Consider the following 27,351-nt stretch of genomic DNA (forward strand, 5'->3'; position numbering starts at 1 on the left):
TTGGGGACTGTGTCACACACCCCTTGGCAAGTTCAAGTTCCCCAGAGGGCTTGGACACAATGCCTTGAGGAGGCCCTGCTGTTTCTGAATTTGGGGGGAGGGCAACCCCCCCGACTCACTGTCCTGCTTAAAATCTTCCTGACACCAGAATAAAGCCCAGTGATTTTCCACCAACTCTCCTTTCTCCTTTCTCAGCTCCAGTCACAGGGAAAGACTTTTCAATTTTTTGGCCGCATCGTGCAGCTTGCCAGATCTTAGGTCTCTGACCAGGGACTGAGCCCAGGCCCTCAGCAGTGAAAACGTGGAGTCCTAACCACTGGACTGCCAGGGAATTTCTGGGAATGACTTTAAATTCCTCCAAGCGGTCACATCCTCCTGGCTCCAGAACCCTGCAGGTACTGATACCCAGGCTAAAAGGCATCCTGTCCTCTTTCTCCTGGTTAACTTCTCTCCTCCTTCAGTTCACAGCTCAACACCCCCTCCTCCAGGAGGCCTTCCCTGACCACCACCCAGGCTTGGATAATTGGTCCCACAACCCCCACCAAAGCATATAACTCTGTGTCAGGCACCATGGGGAGACTTTTCCCTATATTATCTCATTTAATACCCACAAAATCTCTACAGCACTGGCACATTGAAATGACCTGGGAAGCTTTTATTTTATTTTATTTTTTTGGCTGTGTTGGGTCATCGTTGTTGCGCGGGCTTTCTCTATTTGCATTGAGCGGGGGCTACCCTTCATTGCCGTGCACAGGCTTCTCATTGCGGTGGCTTCTCTTGTTGCGGAGCACGGGCTCTAGGCACGCGGGCTTCAGTAGTTGTGGTGCACGGGCTTAGTTGCTCTGCGGCATGTGGGATCTTCCCAGACCAGGGATCAAACCCGTGTCCCCTGCATTAGCAGGTGGATTCTTTTTTTTTTTTTTTAAACATCTTTATTGGAGTATAATTGCTTTACAGTGGTGTGTTAGTTTCTGCTGCATAACAAAGTGAATCAGCTGTACATATACATATATCCCCATATCTTCTCCCTCTTGCATCTCCTTCCCATCCTCCCTATCCCACCCCTCTAGGTGATCACAAAGCACCGAGCTGATCTCCCTGTGCTATGCGCTGCTTCCCACTAGATATCTATTTTACATTTGGTAGTGTATATATGTCCATGCCACTCTCTCACTTCGTCCCAGCTTACCCTTCCCCCTCCCCATGTCCTCAAGTCCATTCTCTACGTCTGTGTCTTTATTCCTGTCCTGCCCCTAGGTTCTTCAGAACCTTTTTTTTTTTTTAGATTCCATATATGTGTTAGCATATGGTATTTGTTTTTCTCTTTCCAACTTCACTCTGTATAACAGACTCTAGGTCCATCTACCTCACTACAAATAACTCAATTTTGTTTCTTTTTATGGCTGAGTAATATTCCATTGTATATATGTGCCACATATTCTTTATCCATTCATCTGTTGTTGGACATCCATGTCCTGGTTATTGTAAATAGAGCTGCAATGAACATTGTGGTACATGCCTCTTTTTGAATTATGGTTTTCTCAGGGTATATGCCCAGTAGTGAAATTGCTGGGTCATATGGTAGTTCTATTTTTAGTTTTTTAAGGAATCTCCATACTGTTCTCCATAGTGGCTGTATCAATTTACATTCCCACCAACAGTGCAAGAGGGTTCCCTTTTCTCCAGACCCTCTCCAGCATTTGTTTGTAGATTTTTTGATGATGGCCATTCTTTTTTTTTTTTTTTTTTGCGGTACGCGGGCCTCTCACTGTTGTGGCTTCTCCCGTTGCGGAGCACAGGCTCCGGACGCGCAGGCTCAGCAGCCATGGCTCATGGGCCCAGCTGCTCCGTGGCATGTGGGATCTTCCCGGACCGGGGCACGAACCCGTGTCCCCTGCATCGGCAGGCGGACTCTCAACCACTGCGCCACCAGGGAAGCCCGATGATGGCCATTCTGACTGGTGTGAGGTGATACCTCATTATAGTTTTGATTTGCATTTCTCTAATGATTAGTGATGTTGAGCATCCTTTCATGTGTTTGTTGGCAATCTGTATATCTTCTGTGGAGAAATGTCTATTTAGGTCTTCTGCCCATTTTTGGATTGGGTTGTTTGTTTTTTCGATATTGAGCTGCATGAACTGCTTGTAAATTTTAGAGATTAATCCTTTGTCAGTTGCTTCATTTGCAAATATTTTCTCTCATCCTGAGGGTTGTCTTTTCGTCTTGTTTATGGTTTCTTTTGCTGTGCAAAAGCTTTTAAGTTTCATTAGGTCCCATTTGTTTATTTTTGTTTTTATTTCCATTTCTCTAGGAGGTGGGTCAAAAAGGATCTTGCTGTGATTTATGTCATAGAGTGTTCTGCCTATGTTTTCCTCTAGGAGTTTTATAGTGTCTGGCCTTACATTTAGGTCTTTAATCCATTTTGAGTTTATTTTTGTGTATGGTGTTAGGGAGTGCTCTAATTTCATTCTTTTACATGTAGCTGTCCAGTTTTCCTAGCACCACTTATTAAACAGGCTTTCTTTTCTCTGTTGTATATTCTTGCCTCCTTTATCAAAAATAAGGTGACCATATGTGCATGGGTTTATCTCTGGGCTTTCTATCCTGTTCCATTTATCTATATTTCTGTGTTTGTGCCAGTACCATACTGTCTTGATTACTGTAGCTATGTAGTATAGTCTGAAGTCCAGGAGGCTGATTCCTCCAGCTCCGTTTTTCTTTCTCAAGATTGCTTTGGCTATTTGGGGTCTTTTGTGTTTCCATACAAATTGTGAATTTTTTTGTTCTAGTTCTGTGAAAAATGTCATTGGTAGTTTGATAGGGATTGCATTGAATCTGTAGATTGCTTTGGATAGTATAGTCATTTTCACAATGTTGATTCTTTCAATACAAGAACATGGTATATCTCTCCATTTGTTTGTATCATCTTTAATTTCTTTCATCAGTGTCTTATAGTTTTCTGGCAGGTGGATTCTTAACTACTGCGCCACCAGGGAAGTCCCTGGGAAGCTTTAAAATATATTTTTTGCCCAGAACTAATGCTCAGAAATTCTGTTTGAATTGACCCAGAATGCAGCCTGGGCAAGAGGATTTTTAAAAGCTCCCCAGGTGATTTTAAGTGCTCAGCCCGGGTGGAGACCCACTGGCTTCTGAGATAGATGTGATGATCCTGACACTCCTTTTACAGCCAGAGAACTGAGGCACAGAGAAATTAAGTAAGTAGCCTAGGGTCACGCAGCTAGTAAATAGTGGAGCAAAGATTTGAACCCAGAAAGTCTGGTTTCAAAGCTTCATGGAAAAAAAAAAATCAGTTGGTCTCAGTTCATTTCCCCAGTGATGGAGAGCTATAAGCAAGCTCTCTTCTGAGACAGACACTGAAGGCCCCTTGGGCACAGGATATTTTTAACCTAGAGAAGCCAGTGATTCTTGCAGACAGCCTGCAGGGACTTACACTGGGAAGATTGTTTGGGGGCTGGTGGACCCGTTCCCTGCTGAGATACTCCTCAGAGTCCAGCTCTTCTGTCCCCTGGAGCCAGTAGATCCAGGCTAGCTTGGGCGACAGGGTGGGAGGGGGTGGGGTGGGGGTTGGCTCCATCTGGAACTGATGTTTCCAAGGATATTTCCATACATGGTGGAAGGGGAGAGGGTCAGGATTACCTCACCCAAGCCAGCCCCTTCTCTCTGCTTTCTGCCTGGAAAGGAGCTAGAGAACAACTAAATGTTGGAGCTGGATATGAATTCACTCTCCTTCTTCGTCCCCTCCCTAACCCAGAAGAGTCCTGTGAAAGCTGCAGTGTTTCAAACGTACACATCGAATATTCTCCAGATGCTCTCCTATGTTGCTTTGTGGGAGAATACACAGTACAGTCTTGGGGGACCCAACTTGGGGGCATCTTTTAAAATACAAAATATGGGGAAATCCCTGGTGGTCCAGTGGTTAGGACTCCACTTTCACTGCCGAGGCTGCAGGTTCAATCCCTGGTTGGGGAACTAAGATTCCACAAGCTGCACGGTGCAGCCAAAATAAATAAATAAATAAATAAAATGCAAAATGTGAATGGTTTTTGTGCAAGCAATCTCACCTACAGAAATTTCCCATAGAAACAGCACACTAGTAGGCAAAATTCCCCCCAAAAAACCCTATGAGTAGGCAAAGATGCACATCCAAGGATGTTCATCATAGCATTGCTTATAATTGGGAAAAACTGGAAACAATCCAAATGTCCATCCATAGGGATTGGTTAGCTGAAGTGGGATATATCCATATGGGAAGAGGGGAGCTATATGCTGACATGGAAAATAGGTCCATCATATATTAGTTTAGCAGAAAGAAAAAGGAAATAGTAGAACTGAATGTAGAATATAATCCAATGTTTGTTAATAATTAGGTTGACACGTAAATAGAACAATTTGGAGGAATAATCTCACCTATCTGTGGCTATTTTCTCTAGCCATGGAGGTGGGATTATGGTGATCTTTGACTGCCACTGTTGCATATATATAATGTTTGGATTTTATATACCAACATGCAGTAATTTTACAACCAGAAAAAAATTAGGTTGTGAAACTGAAACCAATAATATGTAAAAATCACATGGATCCACTTGAAGATGGTTAATTTTACGTTCTGTGAATTTTAATTCAATGAAAAAAAAAAAGTCATTGTAACTCAAACTACCCAAAGAAAGATTCCAGTAGAGCTGAGAGCAAAATATCACATATATGTTTTATAAATTTTACCTTTAAAAAACTTGTTTTGCTTTCCTTAAGCTTTTTTTTTTTATCCTTAAGCTTTTTGTTCATATTTTTTGTGAGGTGTTTTTTTTTTTTAATTTTATTTATTTATTTATTTATTTATTTTAAAGGCAAATCCATTTACTCATTATTTTTGGCTGCATTGGGTCTTTGTTGCTTCACACGGGCTTTCTCTAGTTGTGGTGAGTGGGGCTTACTCTTCGTTGTGGTGCACAGGCTTCTTATTGTGGTGGCTTCTCTTGTTGTGGAGCACAGGATCTAGGCACGCAGGCTTCAGTAGTTGCAGCACACGGGCTCAGTAGTTGCGGCATGTGGGCTCTAGAGCGCAGGCTCAGTAGTTGTGGCACACGGGCTTAGTTGCTGTGCGGTATATGGGATCTTCCTTGAGCAGGGCTCAAACCCGTGTCCCCTGCATTGGCAGGCAGATTCTTAACCACTGTGCCACCAGGAAAATCCCTTTTGGTGGGTTTTTAAAAATAAGTTTTTAATTTATTTTAATTTTGGCTGCGTTGGGTCTTCATTGCTGCGTGCTAGCTTCCTCTAGTTGTGGCGAGTGGGGGCTACTCTTTGTTGTGGTGTGTGGGCTTCTCATTGTGGTGGTTTCTCTTGTTGCAGAATATGGGCTCTAGGCACATGGGCTTCAGTAGTTGTGGCACAGTAGTTGTGGCGCAAGGGCTTAGTTGCTCAGCAGCATGTGGGATCTTCCCAGACCAGGGATCGAACCCCTGTCCCCTGCCTTGGCAGGCAGATTCTTAACCACTGTGCCACCAGGGAAGTTCCTTGGTGGTTTTTCCATGCTTTTCTTTCTTGTATGCTTACAAATGAGTCATTATTTTACTTACTTGCTATTATAAATTCTAAGAAAATCACACACACACGCACATGAGTGTTTGCCAGAGCATCATCTGACTTTCCAATCAATACAAAATTTGCCATAGGAGGGAGCATTCATGTTCTGTCTCCTCCAGGCCTGTTTTGACACCCAGATTATTCATCTTGGCAACCAGCTAAGATGAAAAGAAATGGTTGGAGTGCATTTTCAGACCACACTATCAAGGAAATTTTTAGCTGCTTGAAATTTCAGCCTCTGGGTAGCACATGTTGGCTCCTCTTGTAGTTCCCACAATCGTAGTGGGGTCTTCAGGATGCCCCTTTGGGTAGTTATCACTGACCCCCTCTTTCCATCATATTTGCTCAATTGTAATACATTGGCTCCGCAGGGGACTCTTCTTCCCTTTCCTGGGACCACAGGTCCTGAACACAGGGTATTCCTTGGTCCCAGCAAACCTACCCTAGGTTCCAGAGAAGAAGTGACATTAATTTATCTTACTTAGCCATATTCTGATGACTGATCAGGAAGTGGTTTAAGGGAGTAGTTGTGGAAAGCAAAGGGCTTTTATCATCAAATGTCAAGGATTGTTCATTCCACAGATTACTGATTACATAGGGGAAAGTGCACTTTTACAATAGAGAGAGACCCAGTTACTGTTTTACCCTGGTGCTTAAACTCAGCATCGATTATAGTGGCAGATGCAATACAAAGTCACAACGCCATCTCTGAAGTTCTGTTGAATTGAATCAAGCTGTGGTCTTGGTTACAGGAAATAAAGGGAACACAGTCAGTGAAGTTGGAATGTGAGGCTTCTACACGATAACTGTCTTGGACCCTTCAAAATATCAGTGTCATGAAGGAAAGAGAAAAGGCAGCGGGGGCGGGGCGGGGGCTTCCCTGGTGGCGCAGTGGTTAAGAATCCGCCTGCCGATGCAGGAGACACGGGTTGAAGCCCTAGTCCGGAAGATCCCACATACCCGGAGCAACAGACACCGTGTGCCACAACTACTGAGCCCATGTATGGCAACTACTGAAGCCCATGCGCCCAGGGCCTGTGCTCCGAAGCCACCGCAATGAGAAGCACGTGCACTGCAACGAAGAGTAGACCCCACTTGCCGCAACTAGAGAAAGCCTGCGCGTGGCAACAACGACCCAACTCAGCCAAAAATAAATAAATAAATAAATTTATTAAAAAAAAAAAAAGTCGGGCACTTGCCTAGATTTTTTTAAACTGCAGGTGGAAAATAAAATGGAAATGGAAAGCCACTCTGGAAGATAATTTGACAGCTTCTTACAAAACTAAACATGCAACTGACTATACGACCCAGAGAATTAAAAACTTACACTCATACAAAAACTTGTACAGGAATGCTCTTAGCAGCTTTATTTATGATCGCAAAATACTAGGAACAATTCAAATGTCCTTCCATGGGTGAATGGTTGAACAAACCTGGTACTTCCATATAATGGAATACTACTCAGCAAGGAAAAAGAATGAGCTAGTGATACATGCAACAACCTGGATGGACTGCAAGGACATATTGTTTGATGAAAAAAGTCTATCTCGGGGCTTCCCTGGTGGCGCAGTGGTTGGGAGTCCGCCTGCGGATGCGGGGGACACGGGTTCGTGCCCCGGTCCAGGGGGATCCCGCATGCCGCAGAGCGCTGGGCCCGTGGGCCCGTGGGCCGTGGCCGCTGAGCCTGCGCGTCTGGAGCCTGCGCGTCCGGAGCCTGTGCTCCGCAGCCTGTGCTCCGCAGCGGGAGAGGCCACGGCAGTGAGAGGCCCGCGTACCGCAAAAAAAAAAAAAAAAAAAAAAAAGTCTATTTCAAGAAGATCACATACAGTAGAATCCTTTCCTATAAAATTCTAGAAAATGCGAACTTATCTATAGCGACAGAATGGGGGAGGGGTAGTGGGGAGAGATGGGAGGGAGGGATGGATTGCAAAGGAACACCAGGAAACTTTGGGGAGTAATAGATGTGTTCGCCAGCTGGTTTGCAGTAATGGTTTCATGGGTGTGTATGTTTTCAAAACTTATCAAATTGTAGGCTTTAAATATGTGTAGCTTATTGAATATCAATTATGCTTCAGTAGAGCTCTTTGTAAAAAAAAGGGGGGGGGGATGGGGAGAATTGTTTCTGTAAGAATTAAACGAAACAAAGCATTTAAAGCACTTTGCATGGAGTCCGGAATATGAAGTAAGCACTTCATGTGGAGTCTGGCACACAGTAAGTGATCCATAGTTGGTGGTGTTGGAACTTGTCTGGTCTCCAGAATGGCTCCATCACATCCCCCCATAGTATTGAAATAATCTGTAATTATTTTGTTTATCTGCGGTTTCAAAACGGTGAGTTCCCTGAAGCAGGGACTGTGTCTGATTTGCCGCTAGGGCGGTTTTCTACAGTGTGCTGCTTTGAAGCAGTAGATGCTGTTCCACCACCCTCGCCCTTACAAGCCGCATTCTTTTGCTAGAGAACAGAAAAATTTCATGGGTGGTGGCCTAATTAGGTCCAGCTGGATCTGCCACGCCCAGGCTTAGGACTTCTCAAGCCTTCTGTGCGTGGACACGCCTGGTTCTTTTAACATCACAAGCCTAGAAGCAGGTGTGATATAGTGGAAACCAGCACCCCACCAACACTAAGAGAATTTAAGTCCAAGGGCAGCTGTACCCGGGACTCCACAATGAGACTTAACGAAATCCACTGTGTCCTTTGCCTGTGATTGCTTTAAAACGAAACATTTGGATGACATATTTGCAGATTTTCGTCTGTTCCTGCTTATCTGTGACTTTCTTAAGAGTCCTTGTCCAGTTTAGTTGTGATGGAAGTGAAGTCGATCACTTTGTAACTGTCAGCTCCCAGACGACAACTATCCCAACCAAAACTACTTTTGCTGTATTGGAACACACTAGAGCTGCGATCCAACTTAAACTAAAAAAGACAACAAAGTCTCTTCAAAAGCAGGTATACTGAGAGCCGGTAAAAACGAAACAGACAAGCCATCCGCTCCTAACAATAATATAAACCCAGAAACACTTTAGTAAGAGTTAGTAGAAAACTGCCAGAAAAAACACAACCAAAACACTCACCTCACTAAAATAAAAGAAAAATAAATCCTATATCTATTATTAAACCTGCATTGTTCAGTCTCCGTAGAGACTGTCAAAAATTGCCAATGCCGACTATATTTCAAGTCGTCATGGCGGGGTATTGGGAAAAGTTTTCAATTAGCAATAATCGCGCCTCGGATAAACCTCATTGGCTACGATACTGCCACTGCGCAAAGCTAGAGAACATGAGCACGCACCTACCTCCCCCATGGATGACAACTGCCTTTACTGTGAGGGTGAGCGACTGACAACGAGCCGGAAGATATGAAGCATTTCCCTGCAAACATTTCTGTTTAAAACCCATGTGACGAAGAGCTGCTGGGTATTAGAGCATCTGTTGTCGAACCCTAACCTTTTGAAAATAAGAACGCCTTTCGCTAAGGACGCTGGGGAATTTTATGCAAATTACCATGACATCACCAAGACGCTCCGGGTAATGACTCCCGTTCTAAAAAACAGCGGCAAGAAAAACCGGAAACAGAGAGTAATCCGAAAGGGGAACGAGTAGGTGGAGATGTGGGTGTTATAACCAAAAAAAAGGGCTTCCCTGGTGGCGCTGTGGTTGAGAGTCCGCCTGCCGATGCTAGGGGACGCGGGTTCGTGTCCCGGTCCGGGAAGATCCCACATGCCGCGGAGCGGCTGGGCCCGTGAGCCGTGGCCGCTGAGCCTGCGCTCCACAACGAGAGAGGCGACGGCAGTGAGAGGCCCGCGAACCGCAAAAAAAAAAAAAAAAAAAAACAAACCCTCAAATGAAGTAAATATCTCAATTGTTAATACCAGTTGGACAACAACTAACACGCAAGCGTAAAGAACGAACTAACTGGGGGGCAGATATGAAACGAACTGTTTCCATAAGTTAATCGTTTATGTTGAAGACGAAATCGAAAACGACAGGAACACGTGCTACATTTTCCTAGAAAAACAATTCCCCACCTAGTAAACAGTGAAAACTTGAGATCGGATATAACGCTGCTGGTAACTATGGATATTCAGCGTATCCTCATCGATGCGGGTGAGGCTGGTTCTCTAGCGTACTCTCAACGTTGCTAGTTATTTTGGCTTTTCAGTGTATTCTCAACGTTGTGGGTGATTTTGAATTTCCAGCGTATCTTACCGGAGGTTTACGGCGGTTACATAAAACACATACTTTTTTTAAACCTGCATTGTTCAGTCTCCGTAGAGACTGTCAAAAATTGCCAATGCCGACTATATTTCAAGTCGTCACGGCGGGGTATTGGGAAAAGTTTTCAATTAGCAATAATCGCGCCTCGGATAAACCTCATTGGCTACGATACTGCCACTGCGCAAAGCTAAGGAAGGTAACACCCTACTCATCGTTCCCAATAAGTAAGGTTCCTATTACAGAAAGGTGAGTTGGCGCCTCAAGGCAAAACCCTTAATTATTAATGGGCTGAAAATTATACAACCATATTAAGATGTCTCGGAAATATATAAGCTGTTTCTCAGTATTCAGTTGCTTGATTTTACTTAGTTTTGAGTGGAGAATGAAGCAAAGCATTGTGGGAGGGAACATGCTAATAAACTTAATTCAGACTATAAATTGGGGAGGATGAGACATGTGCTCAGTGTAAGGGTGCTGTGGTAAAATATACATAACATAAAATTTACCATTTGAACCATTTCTAAGTTCAGCAACCATCACCACTGTACATCTCCAGAACTTTTTCATCATTCCAAACAAACTTCCCATTAAATACTAACTCCCCATTCCTCTCTCCCACAGCTCCTGGCAACCTCTTTTCCACTTTCTATAAATTTGGCAACTCTCAGTACCTCACATAAGAGAATCACACAATTATTTGACCTTTTGTGTCTGGCTTATTTCATACCTGTTTTTAAGGTCCATCCATATTGTAGTATGTTTCAGAATTTCGTTCCTTTTTATGGCTGATATTCTACTGTATGGAATTTTTTTTTTTTTTTTTTTTTTTTTGCGGTATGTGGGCCTCTCACTGTTGTGGCCTCTCCCGTTGCGGAGCACAGGCTCCGGACACGCAGGCTCAACGGCCATGGCTCATGGGCCAAGTCGCTCCGCGGCATGTGGGATCCTCCCAGACCGGGGCACGAACCCATGTCCCCTGCATCGGCAGGCGGACTCTCAACCACTGCGCCACCAGGGAAGCCCTGTATGGAATTTTGTTATCCATTTATTCTTTGATTGACAGGAGGTTGCTTCCACATTTTAGCTATTGTGAATAATGCTTCTATGAACACTGACATACAATTATCAGTTTGAGTCCTTCTTTTCAATTCTTTTGTGTATATATCTAGAAGTAGAATTTCTGGATGATGTGCTATGTTTAACCTGAAAGGGTTTTCTGTGGACATCTTAATTCAGAGGAGAGAGGCTATTTCTACAGTTCATGAGTTTGAAGTAACTTTCACTGTTACTGGCTCGGCAAGTGGAAAGCTACTAGAAACCTATATCTGAACTTGTTTCAGCTCTGAGCTGTACTCTCCAAAAGACTTTTGGTTTTTGCTACTCACTAAGATGCAACTAGTACTCTGAGAAAATATTTCCCCCAAAATTTCATTATGAAAAATTTCAGACATGAAACGTTCAAAGTATTGCTCACTGAACATTTATGTAGTCATCAACTAGATGTCAAAATGACATAAAAAGGCCTATTTGATGCTGATGTGCAGTTAATTTTTTCCCCACAGCCATAATTGTCAGGGTAGGAAAAAACAGCAGAAAAAAAGAAAGGCTAACAGTCTGATTAATTTAGAGTATTTGATTTTGATCCAACCAAGGACTTTGTCATTAATTCCTAGTGCGGTGGAGTTGTGAGAAATAAAAAGACTAGGGTCATCCAAAGAACTTCTCAGCCCTTGAGAATGTCTCGATTGGGTGGCTCATTACACCCTGTCAGTAGCTATCAAGGGAAATTGTTTCACCAGCTGTCTTGGATGACTTCATCTTCCACAGATGACTTCCCAGCACTAAGAAAAATAGAAAACTCAGCTAACTTCTCCCCAGAACATGAAATTCTTTGGGGCCTAAAAGCACAATAATCCTGTGTTCCTGGCCAGTCTTTTAATGATGCTTATTCCTCTTGAAGAACTGGAAAAATAATGTGGCTCTGAAGCTTTCCATAATAAAATATGCCGGGGATTGGGGGTAGTGTCATGTTTTGACATTTCCATAGGTTTTAATCAAACACCCATGTGTGCAGAAAATATTCTGGATTACAATTTTGTTTTCTTTTTTTAAATTTTATTTATTTATTTATTTTTATTTATTTTTGGCTGCACTGGGTCTTCGTTGCTGTGCGCGGGTTTTCTCTAGTTGCGGCGAGCAGGGGCTACTCTTGATGCAGTGCACGGGCTTCTCATTGCGGTGGCTTCTCTTGTTGCGGAGCACAGGTTCTAGGCACGCGGGCTCAGTAGTTGTGGCTTGTGGGCTCTAGAGCGCAGGCTCAGTAGTTATGGCGCAGGGCCTTAGTTGCTCCGCGGCATGTGGGATCTTCCCGGACCAGGGCTCGAACCCATGTCTCCTGCACTGGCAGGCGGATTCTTAACCACTGCACCACCAGGGAAGCCCTATAATTTTTTGACTTCATAAAAGTTCCCAGTCTACATTTTAAAAAATTAACTTATTTGTTTTTATTTTTGGCTGTGTTGGGTCTTCTTGGTGTGTGCGGGCCTTCTCTAGTTGCAGCGAGCCAGGGCTACTCTTTGTTGCCGTGGGCGGGCTTCTCATTGTCGTGGCTTCTCTTGTTGCAGAGGATGGGCTCTAGGCGCGCGGGCTTCAGTAGTTGTGGCACACAGGTTCGATAGTGCAGGCTCAGTAGTTGTGGCACATGGGCTTAGTTGCTCCACAGTGTGGGATCTTCCCGGGCCAGGGATCGAACCCGTGTCCCTTGCATTAGCAGGCAGATTCTTAACCACTGCGCCACCAGGGAAGCCCCCCAGTCTATATTTTAATCCTTTTTCCCCCCCAGCCAATGTGGTCAGGTTAACTAAGGTACAAAAGACTCATGTCAGGCGGCTCTCTCAGCCCAGTGACCTATTTGAGGTGTGGCTGGAGATATTGTTCCCAAACTACTGAAATGGGTTACTTTACCAATATTTACTGCTATGCATTCAATGAGAGTCAGACTCTGACTCCAGCTTTCATACTACTCCTCTGGGCTTCAGTTTTGTTTGTTTGTTTGTTTGTTTGTTTTTGGCGGCACAAGCGGCTTTCGGGATCTTAGTTCCCCGACCAGGGATTGAACCTGCGCCCTCGGCGGTGAAAGCTCGGAGCCTAACCACTGGACTTCCAGGGAATTCCCCTCACTTCATTTTAAAATGGGGGAAGTGGTTCCTTAGAGTGGTCTTCAAGGTCAGTGCTAGCTGTTTTAGAACATATCCTTTGATATGTTCTAGAACACTTAGAAATCGATGTCTTATTTAGGCAATGCTACAGATCAGTGGTTCTCACTGGCTACATATTAGAAACAACTGTGAGGTTTGTAAACCGACTTGGTGCCCAAGTGTCTCCCCAGACCAATTAAATCAGAATTTCTGGGGGTAAGACCCAGGCATTGTGTTGGTTAATTTAGTAAAAACACAAGATGAGAAATAAGGGACTTCCCTGGTGGCGCAGTGTTTAAGAATCAGAATCCGCCTGCCAGAGCAGGCGACATGGGTTCGAGCCCTGGTCCGGGAAGATCCCACATGCTGCGGAGCAACTAAGCCCATGTGCCACAACTACTGAAGCCGGGGCGCCTGGACCCCGTGCTCCGCAACAGTAGAAGCTACCACAATGAGGAGCCCTCACACCACAACGAAGAGTAGCCCCCACTGGCCGCAACTAGAGAAAGCCTGCACACAGCAAGGAAGACCCAACCCTGAAGACCCAACCACGAAGACCCAGTGGAGCCAAAACAAACAAACAAAAAAAGATGAGAAAATTGGAGAAGCCACGTGGGTAAACACATTAGTCCCTGTATATTATATTTCGCTTTAATTGTTCATTTTAACTGTAAAAACATCAGTTTTTCAGCTACTTGTGAATGTATTTCTTCACAACTCACTGCAAGGTGGGAACTTGATTCCGTTTCCATGAGTGGAAAGGTTCGGAAACACTGAAGTTGAGGATGAGTCAAACCTAGATCCATTACTAAAGCTTCTAAAGAATGAATTCCTAAGTTAACGCTGTTTGGATGTACTATTTTGCACTCAGAACATTGACGTCCAAGCTCTAACCGCTTCTCTCTCAGAGATGATGGCTTAGTAGACAGCTGCACATCGCGTACCAGGGTTCGAAGCCTCTGACCACAAAAGGCCAACAGGGGGCGCTACTGGACAATCTGGGTCCCTCGATTGTGAAGCCCAGAGGATTGTGGGACTTGTAGTTTTTCTTGCATCATTTCAGGTTAATGAACTACATTTCCCAAAGTGCAAATACAGCCAGTCGGTCCTCCTGTAGGGCGCGGAGTGTCCCTTAATCTGTGAAAGGTAAGTGGGTTCTGTGTGGGCTGCAGGTTTCTATAAATTGAGGATTCCACTTCTCTTTGCCCTTTGATGGGACCTGGGAGAGAGCAGCTGTTCCAACAGAGCGTCTTTTCAGCGGGGTTTCCCGAGCCCTCCGATCTCAGGAATCGGGATTATCTGTTTAGCTGTTCACGTGTTGCTGTGGACTGTCAGGGAGAAGTCAGGGTCCTGATCCCAGATCTGGAAAAGCCCAGCATAAAATAATGTTTACATATGGGGTGCGTGTCACTAGAGAATTTCTGCATTTTATCGAATACTACATGAAGGCCTTGTTTTTACAGCTAGAAAATGCTGGGGTAGAGTGCCTTGTCAGGTCTCACTACTCTTCACCTTGTCCAAGAAGCCCTATTTGCAATTGAGGGTAAACTAATAGAATATGGGGGAAATAGAATAAAAGGTATGCATGTGCTTAATTACATTAATAAAATCAAAATCCCGAAAAGTCTGAGCAACAGTTTCATCAGCTAAACTGGAACTCTAATGTGCTTTAGTTTATGAAGAAGTAAGATAATTCTGATTTATAAAATGGGAAGTAGGTTTATGGGACACATGGTCCCCCAAGGGATGGTATTAACTAAAAATATAAATGTATTCCTCTGATAGAGACATCTTTAGATACAGTCATATCTTAACAATGAGCAATTAAGGGACGTAAAAAAGATATTGAGGTAAACCATTAACTTTTTGAAGTTTGTAAGAAATTCAGTTCTCACCAGCCAGGTGTTACTGGGAGAGACAGGCCTTATATTATGCTAGAATTCTGCTTTATCAATTTTTTAGTTTACCTCCCTCCTTTTTAAAATATATTTTTTAGAACCCCCCCCCCCTTTCTTTTCAGAAGCCAAAATATGCAGTTTCCCTTGGATGCAGAAAGCCTTGGCAGATTTGCCAGCCATAGTTAATTTCTATCTGATGGCCATAGCATAGGAGAGCTCTGGCTGTAGGTTCTTAGGAGATCAGGAAGACAGATTGGCTTGGGCTGTTATGAAATAGTCTAGTGTGGGGACAAAGTTTTATTTTGTGGAACATATTAGAAATTCATGACCAAAACAAATTATTAAAAAGATAATAAAAAGGTAGGCTTGTTGTTTCAGGTTGGACTTCAAAGGACCCAGGAGGGTGTGGAATCTGTTTGTACTGGTGAGGGCCAGTTGTTAAATATTTGGGAATTTACTGGCCAGTTGTTAGATAAACCATTGGTAGCCTGAAACTGGCCACGATAGGATTATTTTCTTTTATCTTTTTTTGAAGGGGAGGGTAAAGGGGAAGCCAGTTTACCAACACACCCCTAGCAAAGGTCAGTTTTTTCTCTAAGCCTGGGGCCCCAGTGTTCAATACATCTGTGAGTTATTAGATGCTGAACTAGCTCACACCCTTCCAGATTTTACCAAAGATTGATTTGGATTACAAAGCAAGATTATAAATACACTCTAAGTATCTGTGGGGGGAAGGGGGCTGTACCTTTCAAGTGAATTGTTTATCTGGGAGCTGTCCTTCCAGGTATTGCAGTCATTGATTAATTCACTATCAGTAGGCTGTTCTCATAAGCATGGAATCCACCACTGGAAATATGGTCTGGTTGGATAGCTTTCTTTTTTTTTTTTTTAATTTTTTTTGCCTGCATTGGGTCTTCATCGTTGCGCGCGGGCTTTCTCTAGTTGCAGCGAGTGGGGGCTACTTTCTTTGCGGTGCGGGGGCTTCTCATTGTGGGGGCTTCTCTTGTTGTGGAGCATGGGCTCTAGGCACGTGGGCTTCAGTAGTTGTGGCACGCGGGCTCAGTAGTTGTGGCTCGCGGGCTCTAGAGCGCAAGCTCAGTAGTTGTGGTACACGGGCTTAGTTGCTCTGCGGCATGTGGGAATCTTCCCGGACCAGGGCTCGAACACAGGTTCCCTGAATTGGCAGGCGGATTCTTAACCACTGCACCACCAGGGAAGTCCCTGGATAGCTTTCTTGTTAGGTAAAAACCTGTACTCCTCTCCAATACATTTTTCTCATACCTAGATATTATCTTCCAGAGGACAGTATTGTATGCAACGCCAACAAGTTCCTGTTCCCCAGCCACTGCTCAATATTGTGCTGTTGGCTCTTGTCACCCTTCTCACAAAATATGTCAAAGTACCAGTTTGCTGATTATTAGATACCTTTTGGGTTGGCAGCTTCCAGATGTAAGTTGAAATCTCGTTAGTAACCTGCTCCCAAATCCCGTTTAGGGTGGGCTGTTTTGGGGAAATAAGGATGCTACCCATCCATTCTTTATTTTTTAGTTTCTTGCCTAGAGTTAGTTAGGGTTTGTCTATATATTTTTAGGCTAAGCTTAGCCCTTTTTTATCTCTATTCTGTTGATAATCGTGTGCTCTTGCTTTCATTTTTGTCTAGATCAAGGGCAGCATGAGGGAGGCATGTGTTTAAGTTACCTGCCCTAGTTCACTTTGTGTATTTAATTTCAAATATGTTTTCTCCAAATACTATATGACTGCTAAGCTAATATGGTCCAGATATTGGAGTTTTGTCTACCTTTAAGCCAAAGCATTCCTCATTTTAGCTTCTCTTCAAACTTCTCCATTCTTTTCTCCCTGTCCCTCTCCCTCCCCCTTCCTTCTTTTTTTTTTTTTTTTTTTTTTTGTGTGTGTGGGAGAAGTTTTTTTTTCCTTCAGCTCATGGCTTTTGGCATTTCTGTACTTCCACTGTTCTGGGCATACTAGAGCATCTGCAATCCAAACATTCCTCTAAGAAATTACTTTAAAAAAAAATTTTTTTTTTTTTTGCATGGCCTGTGGGATCTTAGTTCCCCAACCAGGGATTGAACCTGCACACTCAGCAGTGAAAGCACAGAGTCCTAACCCCTGGACTGCCAGGGAATTTCCCGCCACCAATTTTTTTTTTTTTTTGTGGAGATAGGTAATATAATGAACCCCCATCCATGGACCCATCACCCAGCTTCAACAATTAACAACCCTTGGTTAATCTTGTTTCATTTATATACTCCACATTTTGTTTACCCATTCATCAGTTTTGTGAGGGGTTTTTCACTAAATTAAAAATTTTAAAAATTTAGGTATAGTTGAAATTTTCAGGTGTACAACATAGTGATTCATACTTTTTTTTTTTTTTTTTTTTGCGGTACACGGGCCTCCCACTGCCGTGGCCTCTCCCGCCACGGAGCACAGGCTCCGGACGGGAAGGCCCAGCAGCCATGGCTCACGGGCCCAGCCGCTCCGCAGCATGTGGGATCCCCCCGGACCGGGGCACGAACCCGTGTCCCCTGCATCGGCAGGTGGACTCTCAACCACTGCGCCACCAGGGAAGCCCAATGATTCATAATTTTTAAAGTTTATGTTCGATTTATAGTTATTATGAAATATTGGCTATACTCCCTGTGTTGTACTATATATCCTTGTAGCTTATTTATTTTATATATAGTAGTTTGTACCTCTTAATCCCCTTCCCCATCTTGCCCCTCCCCCCTTCCCTTGGTTACCCTGGTTTTCAAAAACCAGTTTCTCACTTGATGCTTTTTTTTTCCCCTCTCTAGAATGAGGATGAGCTTTGGGTTAACTTTCAGGACAGCAAAAGGCCGCTGGGTGCCGAACCTCAGCCAGCAGTCCTCACACGGATCCACTGGGTTATTTGTGCCACCAAGTCTTCCTCTGGACTCTGAGAAGGTCAAAGAGTTACAGCGCTTTATCACCCTTTCCAAGAGACTCTTAGTGATGACCGGGGCAGGAATCTCCACTGAGTCGGGGATCCCAGACTACAGGTCAGAAAAAGTGGGACTTTATGCCCGCACGGACCGGAGGCCCATCCAGCATGGGGATTTTGTACGGATCGCTCAAATCCGCCAGCGGTACTGGGCGAGAAACTTTGTGGGCTGGCCTCAGTTCTCCTCCCACCAGCCTAACCCTGCACACTGGGCTTTGAGCAACTGGGAGAGACTCGGAAAGCTGTACTGGTTGGTGACCCAAAATGTGGATGCCTTGCACACCAAGGCGGGGAGTCAGCGCCTGACAGAACTCCACGGATGCATGCACAGGTGCAGGAAAGCCTAAACAGTGTGAATGCAGACACGTGCTCCATAAGAGCAGGAACCTTGGCCGTCCTGATCACTGTTGTCTTCGTTAGACCACGAGGAAATGATTTGGGAGGCAGTTATTTACTTTGGAGTTGATCCCAGCAAACTCAGTGAGGGAATGGGAAGTGAAACAGGGCAAGTGGGAAAGGCAGGGTAAGGTTTTGCTAATGAGTGGGTTACTGCTTGGGGCATCTGGGGCTCAAGCGTGTCAGGGGCTCTCTGACTGTAGAGCAGCTTCAGAACCGTCTCACTGGAAGTCAAGGGGAACTGGGGCGTTTATCCACTGCCTCCCATCCTTCATTGGCTGAGGGTCACTCTGGGGGGATTAACTCCCTAACACTTGACTCCGCTCCTCCGGAGGCTTCCATGGCCAGGGAACTCCCTAAACAGGAGAGACACAGGAACTTATAAGAGAACTGTGGGAGGTGCCCTCTGAGTGTCCCGAGGGAACTATGAGCAGAGCACCAACAGCATATGCTACAAACTGCTGGGTCTCCAGTGCCTAGACACAAAGATCACAGGATAGCCAGAACCCAATAAATATTGATGAAATGACCATATGTAGCCCTGGCAGTAACTTGTAGCTAACTGGAGACCGTTTTCTTATCTGTAAGCCCCAGAGATCATCCTCTGAGGACTGAAATCAGTCTGCCAGTCATAAAATATTTATTGGGTGTCTGCAACACGTGGTGTGCTACTGGTGTGGAGAGGTCAACACCAAAATATAAAACGTGGTCTGTTTAATATGTGAGAATTTTGTAATCTGTTTGGTGGGAGAGCAAAAAATAACAGGTTTAACAACAAACCACTCCACATGTGATTGTTAAATTATGTGGTTCTTGATAGACATGTTTTACAGGTTCAGAGAAACAGAGTTAGTAAAGATTGGAGTAATCAGGAAAGCTTTTATGGGTGAGGTGGGGCTGGAGAATAGCTCAGGTATGACTAGGCAAAGGAGGGAAAAGAGGGCTTTCCAAATGAAGGGAACTTGTAGAGTCTGGCCTGGTCTCGTTGGAGGCTAGTATGAAATCAGATTCTCTGGGAAGGCTAGACCCAATTCCTGGATGCATTTGAAAATCATGCAGTGCAATTTGGGTCTGTTGTGAGAGACCAAAGGGTACTGTTAGTGGTTTCTGAGCAAGAAAGCAATATGATAAAAATAGCATTTGAGGAAGCCTGGACAGGATTAGAGAGTTAGAGTGGTTCAGGAAAGTCAGCTGGAAAGACTCAGACTAAGGTGGCATCAGGGGATGGGAGAGCTAAGGATGGCTATGGGTCCATTAAAATATTTTTTCATGATGAAAATTTCAAACATCCACAAAAGTAAAGAGAGTAGTATGATGAACTCCCACAGACCATCACCCAGATTCAAAGAGTTTTATCAAGATTTTTTCACGTCTACTTATCCTTTCTCTGTCTCTTTTTAAATATTTTAACACAAATCCAAGACTTCTTGTCATTTCATAGGAGGCCTTTTAAGTTAAAAAAAAAAAAGCCAACACAGTCTGATGATTGACTAGATAGAGAGTAAAGGGAGAAAACTGAGTAACAAGTTTTTTTCCAAGGGTTTCAGCCCAAGTAACTGGAGGAAGGTGATGGAGAAGCTGGGGAGGGGGATTGAAGACACAAGTTAAGTTTGACAGGACCATCAAGGAGACTTGGACTAAAGTTTGGGGGAGAGGGCAGGAGTGGAGTCCTGTATAGAGGAGGAAACTGTTAGCACAGAGGCACTGCAGCAGTGACCACAGAGACATCCTAGGGAGGGACAGTGGAAAGAAAACAGGTTGGAGGCTGGAGGAGCAGAACAGGAACCAACTTCCATTTTTCTTTCAACAGCTGTTTAGTGAGTGCCTGCCATGTGCAGGCACTGTTGTGGGCGATGGGCACAGAGCAGTGGGCAAAGGACTCAAATTTCTCTCCTTTTTTTTTTTTTGGAGGGCCATGCAGCTTGTGGGATCTTATTACCCTGACCAGGGATTGAACCTGGGCCCTGGCAGTGAAAGCCCGGAATCCTAACCACTAGGCCACCAGGGAACTCCCCAGAAAGTGTTTTAAAGAGAAGATGGCAATGGACAGCGGCAATTACAGCAGATGATTAGAGCAGAGGATGGAGGGGGAAGGGGGAAAAAAAACCCTGGTTTTGGCACTAAGGAAATTATGTGGTAAAGGCTTTGCAGTCGTGTTAAGGATAAAAGTGAGCTAGCAGAAGGTTTAAGCAGGGAGTGTGTAGTAAGGAAACAGATGCACGTTTTTCTAGAAGGTTGGCAGTGGAAGGAAGGTGGTAGATAAGAGGTCATGAAAAGGTATTAATAAAGCGGGGAAAAAATGGTGGGCGTCAGGGAAAGAAAGTGGTGACGGAGGAGCTAGAGATGGTTGGGGGTAAAAGGTCTTTGGTAGCTTCGTGCCTCCCCAGCACAGCTGGCCTCCTCTGTGGTTTCAGGGTCCTCTGCTTGGGCTGCGGCGAGCAGACTCCCCGAGGGGCGCTGCAAGAGCGGTTTGAAGTCCTGAACCCCACCTGGAGCGCTGAGGCCCACGGCCTGGCTCCGGACGGTGACGTCTTTCTCACTGAGGAGCAGGTCCAGAGCTTCCGGGTCCCGCCCTGCTCTCGATGTGGGGGCCCCCTGAAACCAGACGTCGTCTTCTTCGGGGACACGGTGAACCCTGACAAGGTTGATTTTGTGCACAAGCGGGTAAAAGAAGCCGACTCCCTCCTGGTGGTGGGATCGTCCTTGCAGGTAACTGACTGGGTGTCGGGATGGTAACTGCCCCCTTTGCGGGCTGGGGAGCCCGGGAGAGGCTCCCTATTGGTTTATCTCTTCCTGCCTCTAGAGAGCTCTTATCTGCGTCTTCTGCTCCGACAGGTGTACTCGGGCTACAGGTTCATCCTCACTGCCCAGGAGAAGAAGCTGCCAATTGCAATACTGAACATCGGGCCCACACGGTCGGACGACTTGGCATGTCTGAAACTGGATTCTCGTTGTGGAGAGCTGCTGCCTTTAATAGACCCACGCTGACCACAGCCTGATATTCTGGACCCGGAAACTGGGACTTTCACTTGAATTCTGCTGCTAATGGTAAAATGCCTTCTCAGATACCAGATTCCAGTTCCTGCTCAGCTGAGAGCACTGACAAAAGAGAGGAGGGTCTAGGTTTCTTAATGTTTGGCCACTGTTTTTTTTTTTGCGGTACGTGGGCCTCTCACTGTTGCGGCCTCTCCCGTTGTAGAGCACAGGCTCCAGACGCGCAGGCTCAGCGGCCATGGCTCACGGGCCCAGCTGCTCCGCGGCATGTGGGATCTTCCCATACCAGGGCACGAACCCGTGTCCCCTGCATCGGCAGGCGGACTCTCATCCACTGCGCCACCAGGGAAGCCCTGGCCATTCTTAATTGAAACTAATTTTTTAATGTGCATTACGCTATATTGTTCGATAGACTGATTTTTGAATTCTGGGCACCTAGCTATTTAAGACAATGTTCCAAAATCTGCCATTGCCTTTTTCCCCATTTAAAAAAAAATAACAGCTTTATTGAGATATAATTCCTAGGCCATGAAGTTCACCCTTTAAAAGTACACTTTAGAAGTATATAATTAACGTGTTTTTAGTACACTCACAAAGTTGCACATTAATCACCACTAATTCCAGAACATTTTCATCATCCCAGGAAGAAACCTTGTACCCATTAGCAGTGATTCCCCACTCCCCACCCCCTGGTCCCTGACAACAATTAATCTTCTTTCTGTTTTTGCCTATTCTGGACATTTCATACAGTATGTAGCCTTTTGTGTCTGGCTTCTCCACTTAGCATAATGTTTTCAAGATTCATCCATATTGTAGCATGTGTCAGTACTTTATATCTATTGATATTTTCACCTATGAGTACAACCACTTTAAAAAAATGTAACAGCTTTTTTTTCAGCTTTGAGATATAATTCACATATCATACAGTTCACTCATTTACTGCATACAATTCAATAATTTTTAATATATTCCCAGAGGAGTACAGCCAGTTTGAAAAAGACTTTATTTTTTTAGAGCAGTTTGAGGTTCACAGCAGAATTGAGCAGAAAGTGCAGGAGTTCCCATATACTCCTTGCTCCTGTTCAATAACATGGTATTTATCATTTACCTACTGAAGGACATCTTGGATGCTTCCAACTTTTTGGCAATTATGAATAAAGCCACTGGACTTTCCTGGCAGTCCAGTGGTTAAGACTCTGTGCTTCCACTACCGGGGGCACGGGTTTGATCCCTGGTCGGGGAACTAAGGTCCCACATGCTGCGCAGCGCGGCCAAAAAAAAAAAGAGTAAAGCTGCTATAAACATCCACGTGGAGGTCTTTGTGTGGATGTAAGTTTTCAACTCATTTGGGTAAATACCAAGGAGTGAGATTGTTGGATCATATGATAAAAGTATGTTTAGTTTTGTAAGAAACTGCCAAAATGTCTTCTAATGTGGCTGTACCATTTTGCATTCCCACCAACAATGTGTGAGAGTCCCGGTAAAACCACTTTTTAAAAACCATTTTAGGGCTTCCCTGGTGGCGCAGTGGTTGAGAGTCCACCTGCCGATGCAGGGGACATGGGTTCGTGCCCCGGTCTGGGAAGATCCCACATGCCGCGGAGTGGCTAGGCTCGTGAGCCATGGCCGCTGAGCCTGCGCGTCCGGAGCCTGTGCTCCGCAATGGGAGAGGCCACAACAGTGTGAGGCCCGTGTACCGCAAAAAAAAAAAAAAAACAAAAAAAAAACATTTTAATTGAAGTATACTGACATACAGAGAATCGCAGGCGTCATGAGTGGACAGCTTGATGAAGATGTAGGGCATCTAAATCAAGGAACAGAACACTGCTAGCACCCAAGAAGTCCCCTTGGCAAATCACTTTTTAACTAGTTCTTGTTACTAGAATAATACATATTTATCACAGAAAGTTTAGATGATACAGATAAGTAAAAAGGATTTTAATACAAGTTACCCATAATCCCACTACCAAGATAACCAAGATCTAACATTCTGGTATAACTAAATCTAAATCTGTTCTTACAAAAGTTGAATCAAGCAGTACAGTATTTTATTACATCCTGTTTGCACCTAACAGTACAGAGTGGCCATCCTGACATTCCCTAAATGCTGTGGGTTTTTTTTATGGTACACTGATGTACACAATCATTTCCTCCACCCCACTGGCAGCTTATTTTGGCATTAACTTGTTTCATTCCTTTTCAGATGCCTAAGGATTCATCCCTGCTTCCTCTAACTGATTGAGGCTTACCAACTGCCGCCTGCAGAGGGCAGCAAACCGACATCTCTCTGCCAGCCCGTCTCTGAACCCCGCAGCTTCCAGAGCCCAGGAGTTAAAATCTTCCAGCTGATGAGATTTGCCCCTGAAGAGGACTTTTTCAAAGCCGCAGCTTCTTTTGATAGGAAAATTGCTTTCTCTCCCTTTTTATCTCATCAGGCAGAAGAAATAGCCCAGGAAATATGTACCTCCAGAGTACTAACCTAGGGATCTCACTAATGTGGGTAAAGGGGGAAGGAAACGACTTAATTTATAATTCCGAATGCTTAAATGTCTTTAACTGAACCATTCTGATATATTTTTTGAAAAGACGAACAATGATATGAATGAATTTTTTATAAACCAAGGAACAGAGGAAGCATTTTTTAAAATAGCACATTAGGTATGTGGGCTGTTACTTTTATATTTTTTAATCAGCTAAAAGTGAATGTGGTTTTATGACACGGTTCTCTAAGGATTTCTGCTTGATTTCAGCTGCCAGAATGAGACCGGCCTTGAACCTGGTCTGCAGAGAGGAAACAGTGAATTCCCAAGTGGGTTCTTAAATTGATTTGTTTCTGCTGAGGGAAGCAGCAAGACTTGTTTGATTACTGTGTTAGCCAGAGAGAATCACTGTCGCAGGCTAAAGCTTTCTGCACGATCTCATCAAAAAGCGAAGCGGATGAAAGAGTCACAGCCTATTCTGGGTAGCCTTTTGTCTAAAATCAGGGCAAGCAATACGTGTTCATCCTGCATCTGCCTAGGAAGCAAATTTCAGTTGACTGGGATAACCCAAGATCTTGAAAACACAGAGTTCTTTTCACCTGCACAGCTGTAGGTTCGCTCACAGCCATTCATTAATTCTGGAGAGGCGTAAGGCTGTGGTAAATCTCACTCCAGCTTTTTTGCAGATAGAGATGCTAAGGTGCTCTGAACCAGATTTGCTCAGTTACCCACAGTCAGTACCACCAATAATTGCATCCAAATCTGGGTCTTTTGAATCCCAAGCCATCCTCATCCACAAATCTCATAAATGGTTACTGACCAACACTGTATTTAGGTACTAAGGCTACAAAGATACAACCTCTTGCTCTCAAGTGGCTCACAGAGGATGTGTTATCTCCCATACTCTCATCCTTTACCAGAATATGTCACAGAGTCATGCATGGAATGACAGGAGAGAAAATTTAGTCCATCCCCCCTTCATTTTATTTTTGAGGAAACTAAGATCCACACTTACCTAAGGCCACAGTATGTTGTTTCAGAGCCAGGACGAGAATCGGAGTAGATCTTTCTCCCAGTTCTTCTAGACAGCAACGCTTCCTACTTGTCTGAAGATTATAGTTAGAAGGAAGTCAGCCTGAAGTAGAAGTAGAAGCCAACAGTACACCTGGCCAGGAATGGTTAAAATGTGGGCAGTGGAGAGCAGGTTAGGCTGCGAGGGAGGGAAGGCAGGCTCTTTCAACACCTAATGCTCGCACGATTTATGAAACCAAGTCTTGAGGGCCTTAGGAATGTTTGTTTTGTTCATATTTCCTCCTGAGATGGAATTCTTTGCAAAAAGTTTGTCTCAAGAGGAACCTGGTATTTCCTGAAGCTGATGCTTCTCAGGTCTCCTTACTTTACATCTTTTGCTCTCCACCAGCACAGCAGTCCCCAACCTGCTGTAAGTGCCCTCGGTTGGAATAACAGACTTCTACTAGTGGGTGCTATCAGCTTTCACTGCCCTGGTTACATGGTTGTAACTGCGTAAGCCCAGCTTTGGCTGTGACTTTCAGTCATATCCTTCCTTGTTGCTTCCACAACTGCTCTGCTATCACAGTTTTAGTAAGTACAAGTCATGAAGGCAAACAAGTACAGAATACTCGAATCTCCTTCCCACTAACTCATAGTCCTTCTTTCATGCTGTCATAAATTGAGTATCCTCTCAGTTCTCCCTTAAATAACAGCATTTGTTGGGACTTCCCTGGTGGTCCAGTGGTTAAGACTCCGCGCTTCCACGGCAGGGGGCACAGGTTCGATCACTGGTCGGGGAACTAAGATCCCATGTGCTGTGTGGCGCAGCCAAAAAATAAATAATAAATAAAATAATAGCATTTGTTGAGCACACTATATCCCAAGCATTGTGCAAAGTATTTTACAACATGTTAGCTCACTTAATGAGTTAATCCCACATGAGATGCTTGGACATGCATAAAGGTCAGTCTTCAGTGAATGCCAAATATTTCCTGAGAGGATCAAAGTCAGGACGGATAGGAAATTCGACACTCCTAGGTAGGGTGACCAGCCATCCCAGATTGCCCAGTACTGAGGGGTTTTCCTGATGTAGGACTTGCAGTGCTAAAACAAAGATGAGTTGGTCACCTTGCTCTGAGGAATAGCAAAGGTTGCCACCAGCTATAATAGATGATTCCAGATATATTATTCTTGTTGAGATTCAAGATGGTGCTCTGAGATCCAGATTGTTTCCGTAATTTCTATGTCACAAAAGAGATCAATTCCACTTCAAGAAGAAAAAAAAAATTAAACTCATCCAAGAAAGCAGAATGTTTTTTTTTCTTCTCGATTTATTAGAAAAGGAATATAGCACAGCACTGAAACTTTTAGAAAATAGACAGACTTGGATTTCCAACCCTGTCTTGCTACTTAGTAGTTAGGTGAATTTGGGCAAGTTGTTTTATCTAAACTTCCGTCTCTATAAATGAGGATAATAGGAGCTACCCAATTGGGTGGTTACGAAGACCAAACAAGGTAATGATGCATGTGTAGCTCACAGCACAGTGCCTGACAGAGTAAGCAGATATCAGCCATTATCACTAGGATATGGGAGGAGGGTGGGAGGGGAAGCCATCCTACCTGCCAAACCTTTGTCTCCTATTGAGTATTCCTTTGAGTAGACTCACTCGGATTTTCCCCAGAGCCACTTTTCCTTTTTGTGTACCTGTTTGCCTAAAAAAAAAAAAAATTACAAAAGCCAAGCTTTGCTTGATGTAATTAAGCCTTTCTAAAGAAAATAAAGCATATTCTTCCAGAAAACAGAAGCCTCCTATACTACTGGTGGGAATGTAAATTGGTGCAGCCCCTGTGGAAAACAGTATGGAGATTTCTCAAAAAACTAAAAATAGAACTACCATATGACCCAGCAATTCCACTCCTGAGTATATATTGGAAAGAAACAAAAGCACTAATTTGAAAAGATACATGCACCCCAATGTTCACAGCAGCATTATTTACAATTGCCAAGGTATGGAAGCAACCTGTGTCCATCAACAGATGAATGGATAAAGAAGATGTGGTATAAATATACAATGGAATACTACTCAGCCGTAAAAAAGAACAAAATTTTGCCATTTGCAGCAACATGGATGAACTTGGAGGGCATTACGCTAAGTGAAATAAGTCAGAGAAAGACAAATACTGTATGATATCACTTATATGTAGAATCTAAAAAATACAACAAACTAGTCAATAAAACAAAGAAGCAGACTTGCAGATATAGAGAAGAAACGAGTGGTTACCAGTAGGGAGAGGGAAGGAGGGAAGGGCAATATAGGGGTGGGGGGTTATGATGGGATTATATGAAATCGTGTATGAAACTTTTGAAAATTGTAAAGCACTATAGAATTTAAAGGCTCTTTCATTCAAAAAGTTAAAAAAAAGAGTATCCCTCCTTCTATTTCGGAAATAGTATTTATTGAACATTTACAACAAGCACTGTAGGAAGCAGTTTACAACGCATTTACTCACCTTATTCCCACAACCCTAAGATCCACGCACTGTTACTTCTTTGGAAAGATGAGGTTCCTG

At 44.1% G+C, this 27,351-nt stretch overlaps 1 protein-coding gene and 2 non-coding genes across 4 annotated transcripts; 1 reads left to right on the plus strand and 2 right to left on the minus strand.

Moving 5' to 3' along the window:
- Positions 1-8,735: 8,735 nt before the first annotated feature.
- On the minus strand, positions 8,736-8,876 carry LOC132503327 (U4 spliceosomal RNA). The gene has a single exon (XR_009534577.1). It is a non-coding gene; the product is annotated as a U4 spliceosomal RNA (small nuclear RNA).
- A 993-nt stretch (positions 8,877-9,869) lies between these two features.
- LOC132503329 (U4 spliceosomal RNA) lies at positions 9,870-10,010 on the minus strand. The gene has a single exon (XR_009534578.1). It is a non-coding gene; the product is annotated as a U4 spliceosomal RNA (small nuclear RNA).
- A 4,102-nt stretch (positions 10,011-14,112) lies between these two features.
- Positions 14,113-26,535, plus strand: SIRT4 (sirtuin 4). 2 transcript variants are annotated; one of them, XM_060119391.1, is made up of 5 exons: positions 14,113-14,164; positions 17,733-18,230; positions 20,710-21,004; positions 21,131-21,343; positions 23,493-26,535. In XM_060119391.1, the coding sequence occupies exons 2-4, from the start codon at positions 17,734-17,736 to the stop codon at positions 21,281-21,283; spliced, it is 945 nt and encodes a 314-aa protein (XP_059975374.1). In that variant the 5' UTR covers positions 14,113-14,164; position 17,733; the 3' UTR covers positions 21,284-21,343; positions 23,493-26,535. The 2 variants fall into 2 exon arrangements, with proteins under 2 accessions (XP_059975374.1, XP_059975375.1); XM_060119392.1 differs by having other exon boundaries at positions 17,733-17,957.
- Positions 26,536-27,351: the final 816 nt, after the last annotated feature.

The sequence above is a fragment of the Mesoplodon densirostris genome, chromosome 15 (assembly GCF_025265405.1).
Source record: "Mesoplodon densirostris isolate mMesDen1 chromosome 15, mMesDen1 primary haplotype, whole genome shotgun sequence".
NCBI lineage: Eukaryota > Metazoa > Chordata > Mammalia > Artiodactyla > Ziphiidae > Mesoplodon > Mesoplodon densirostris.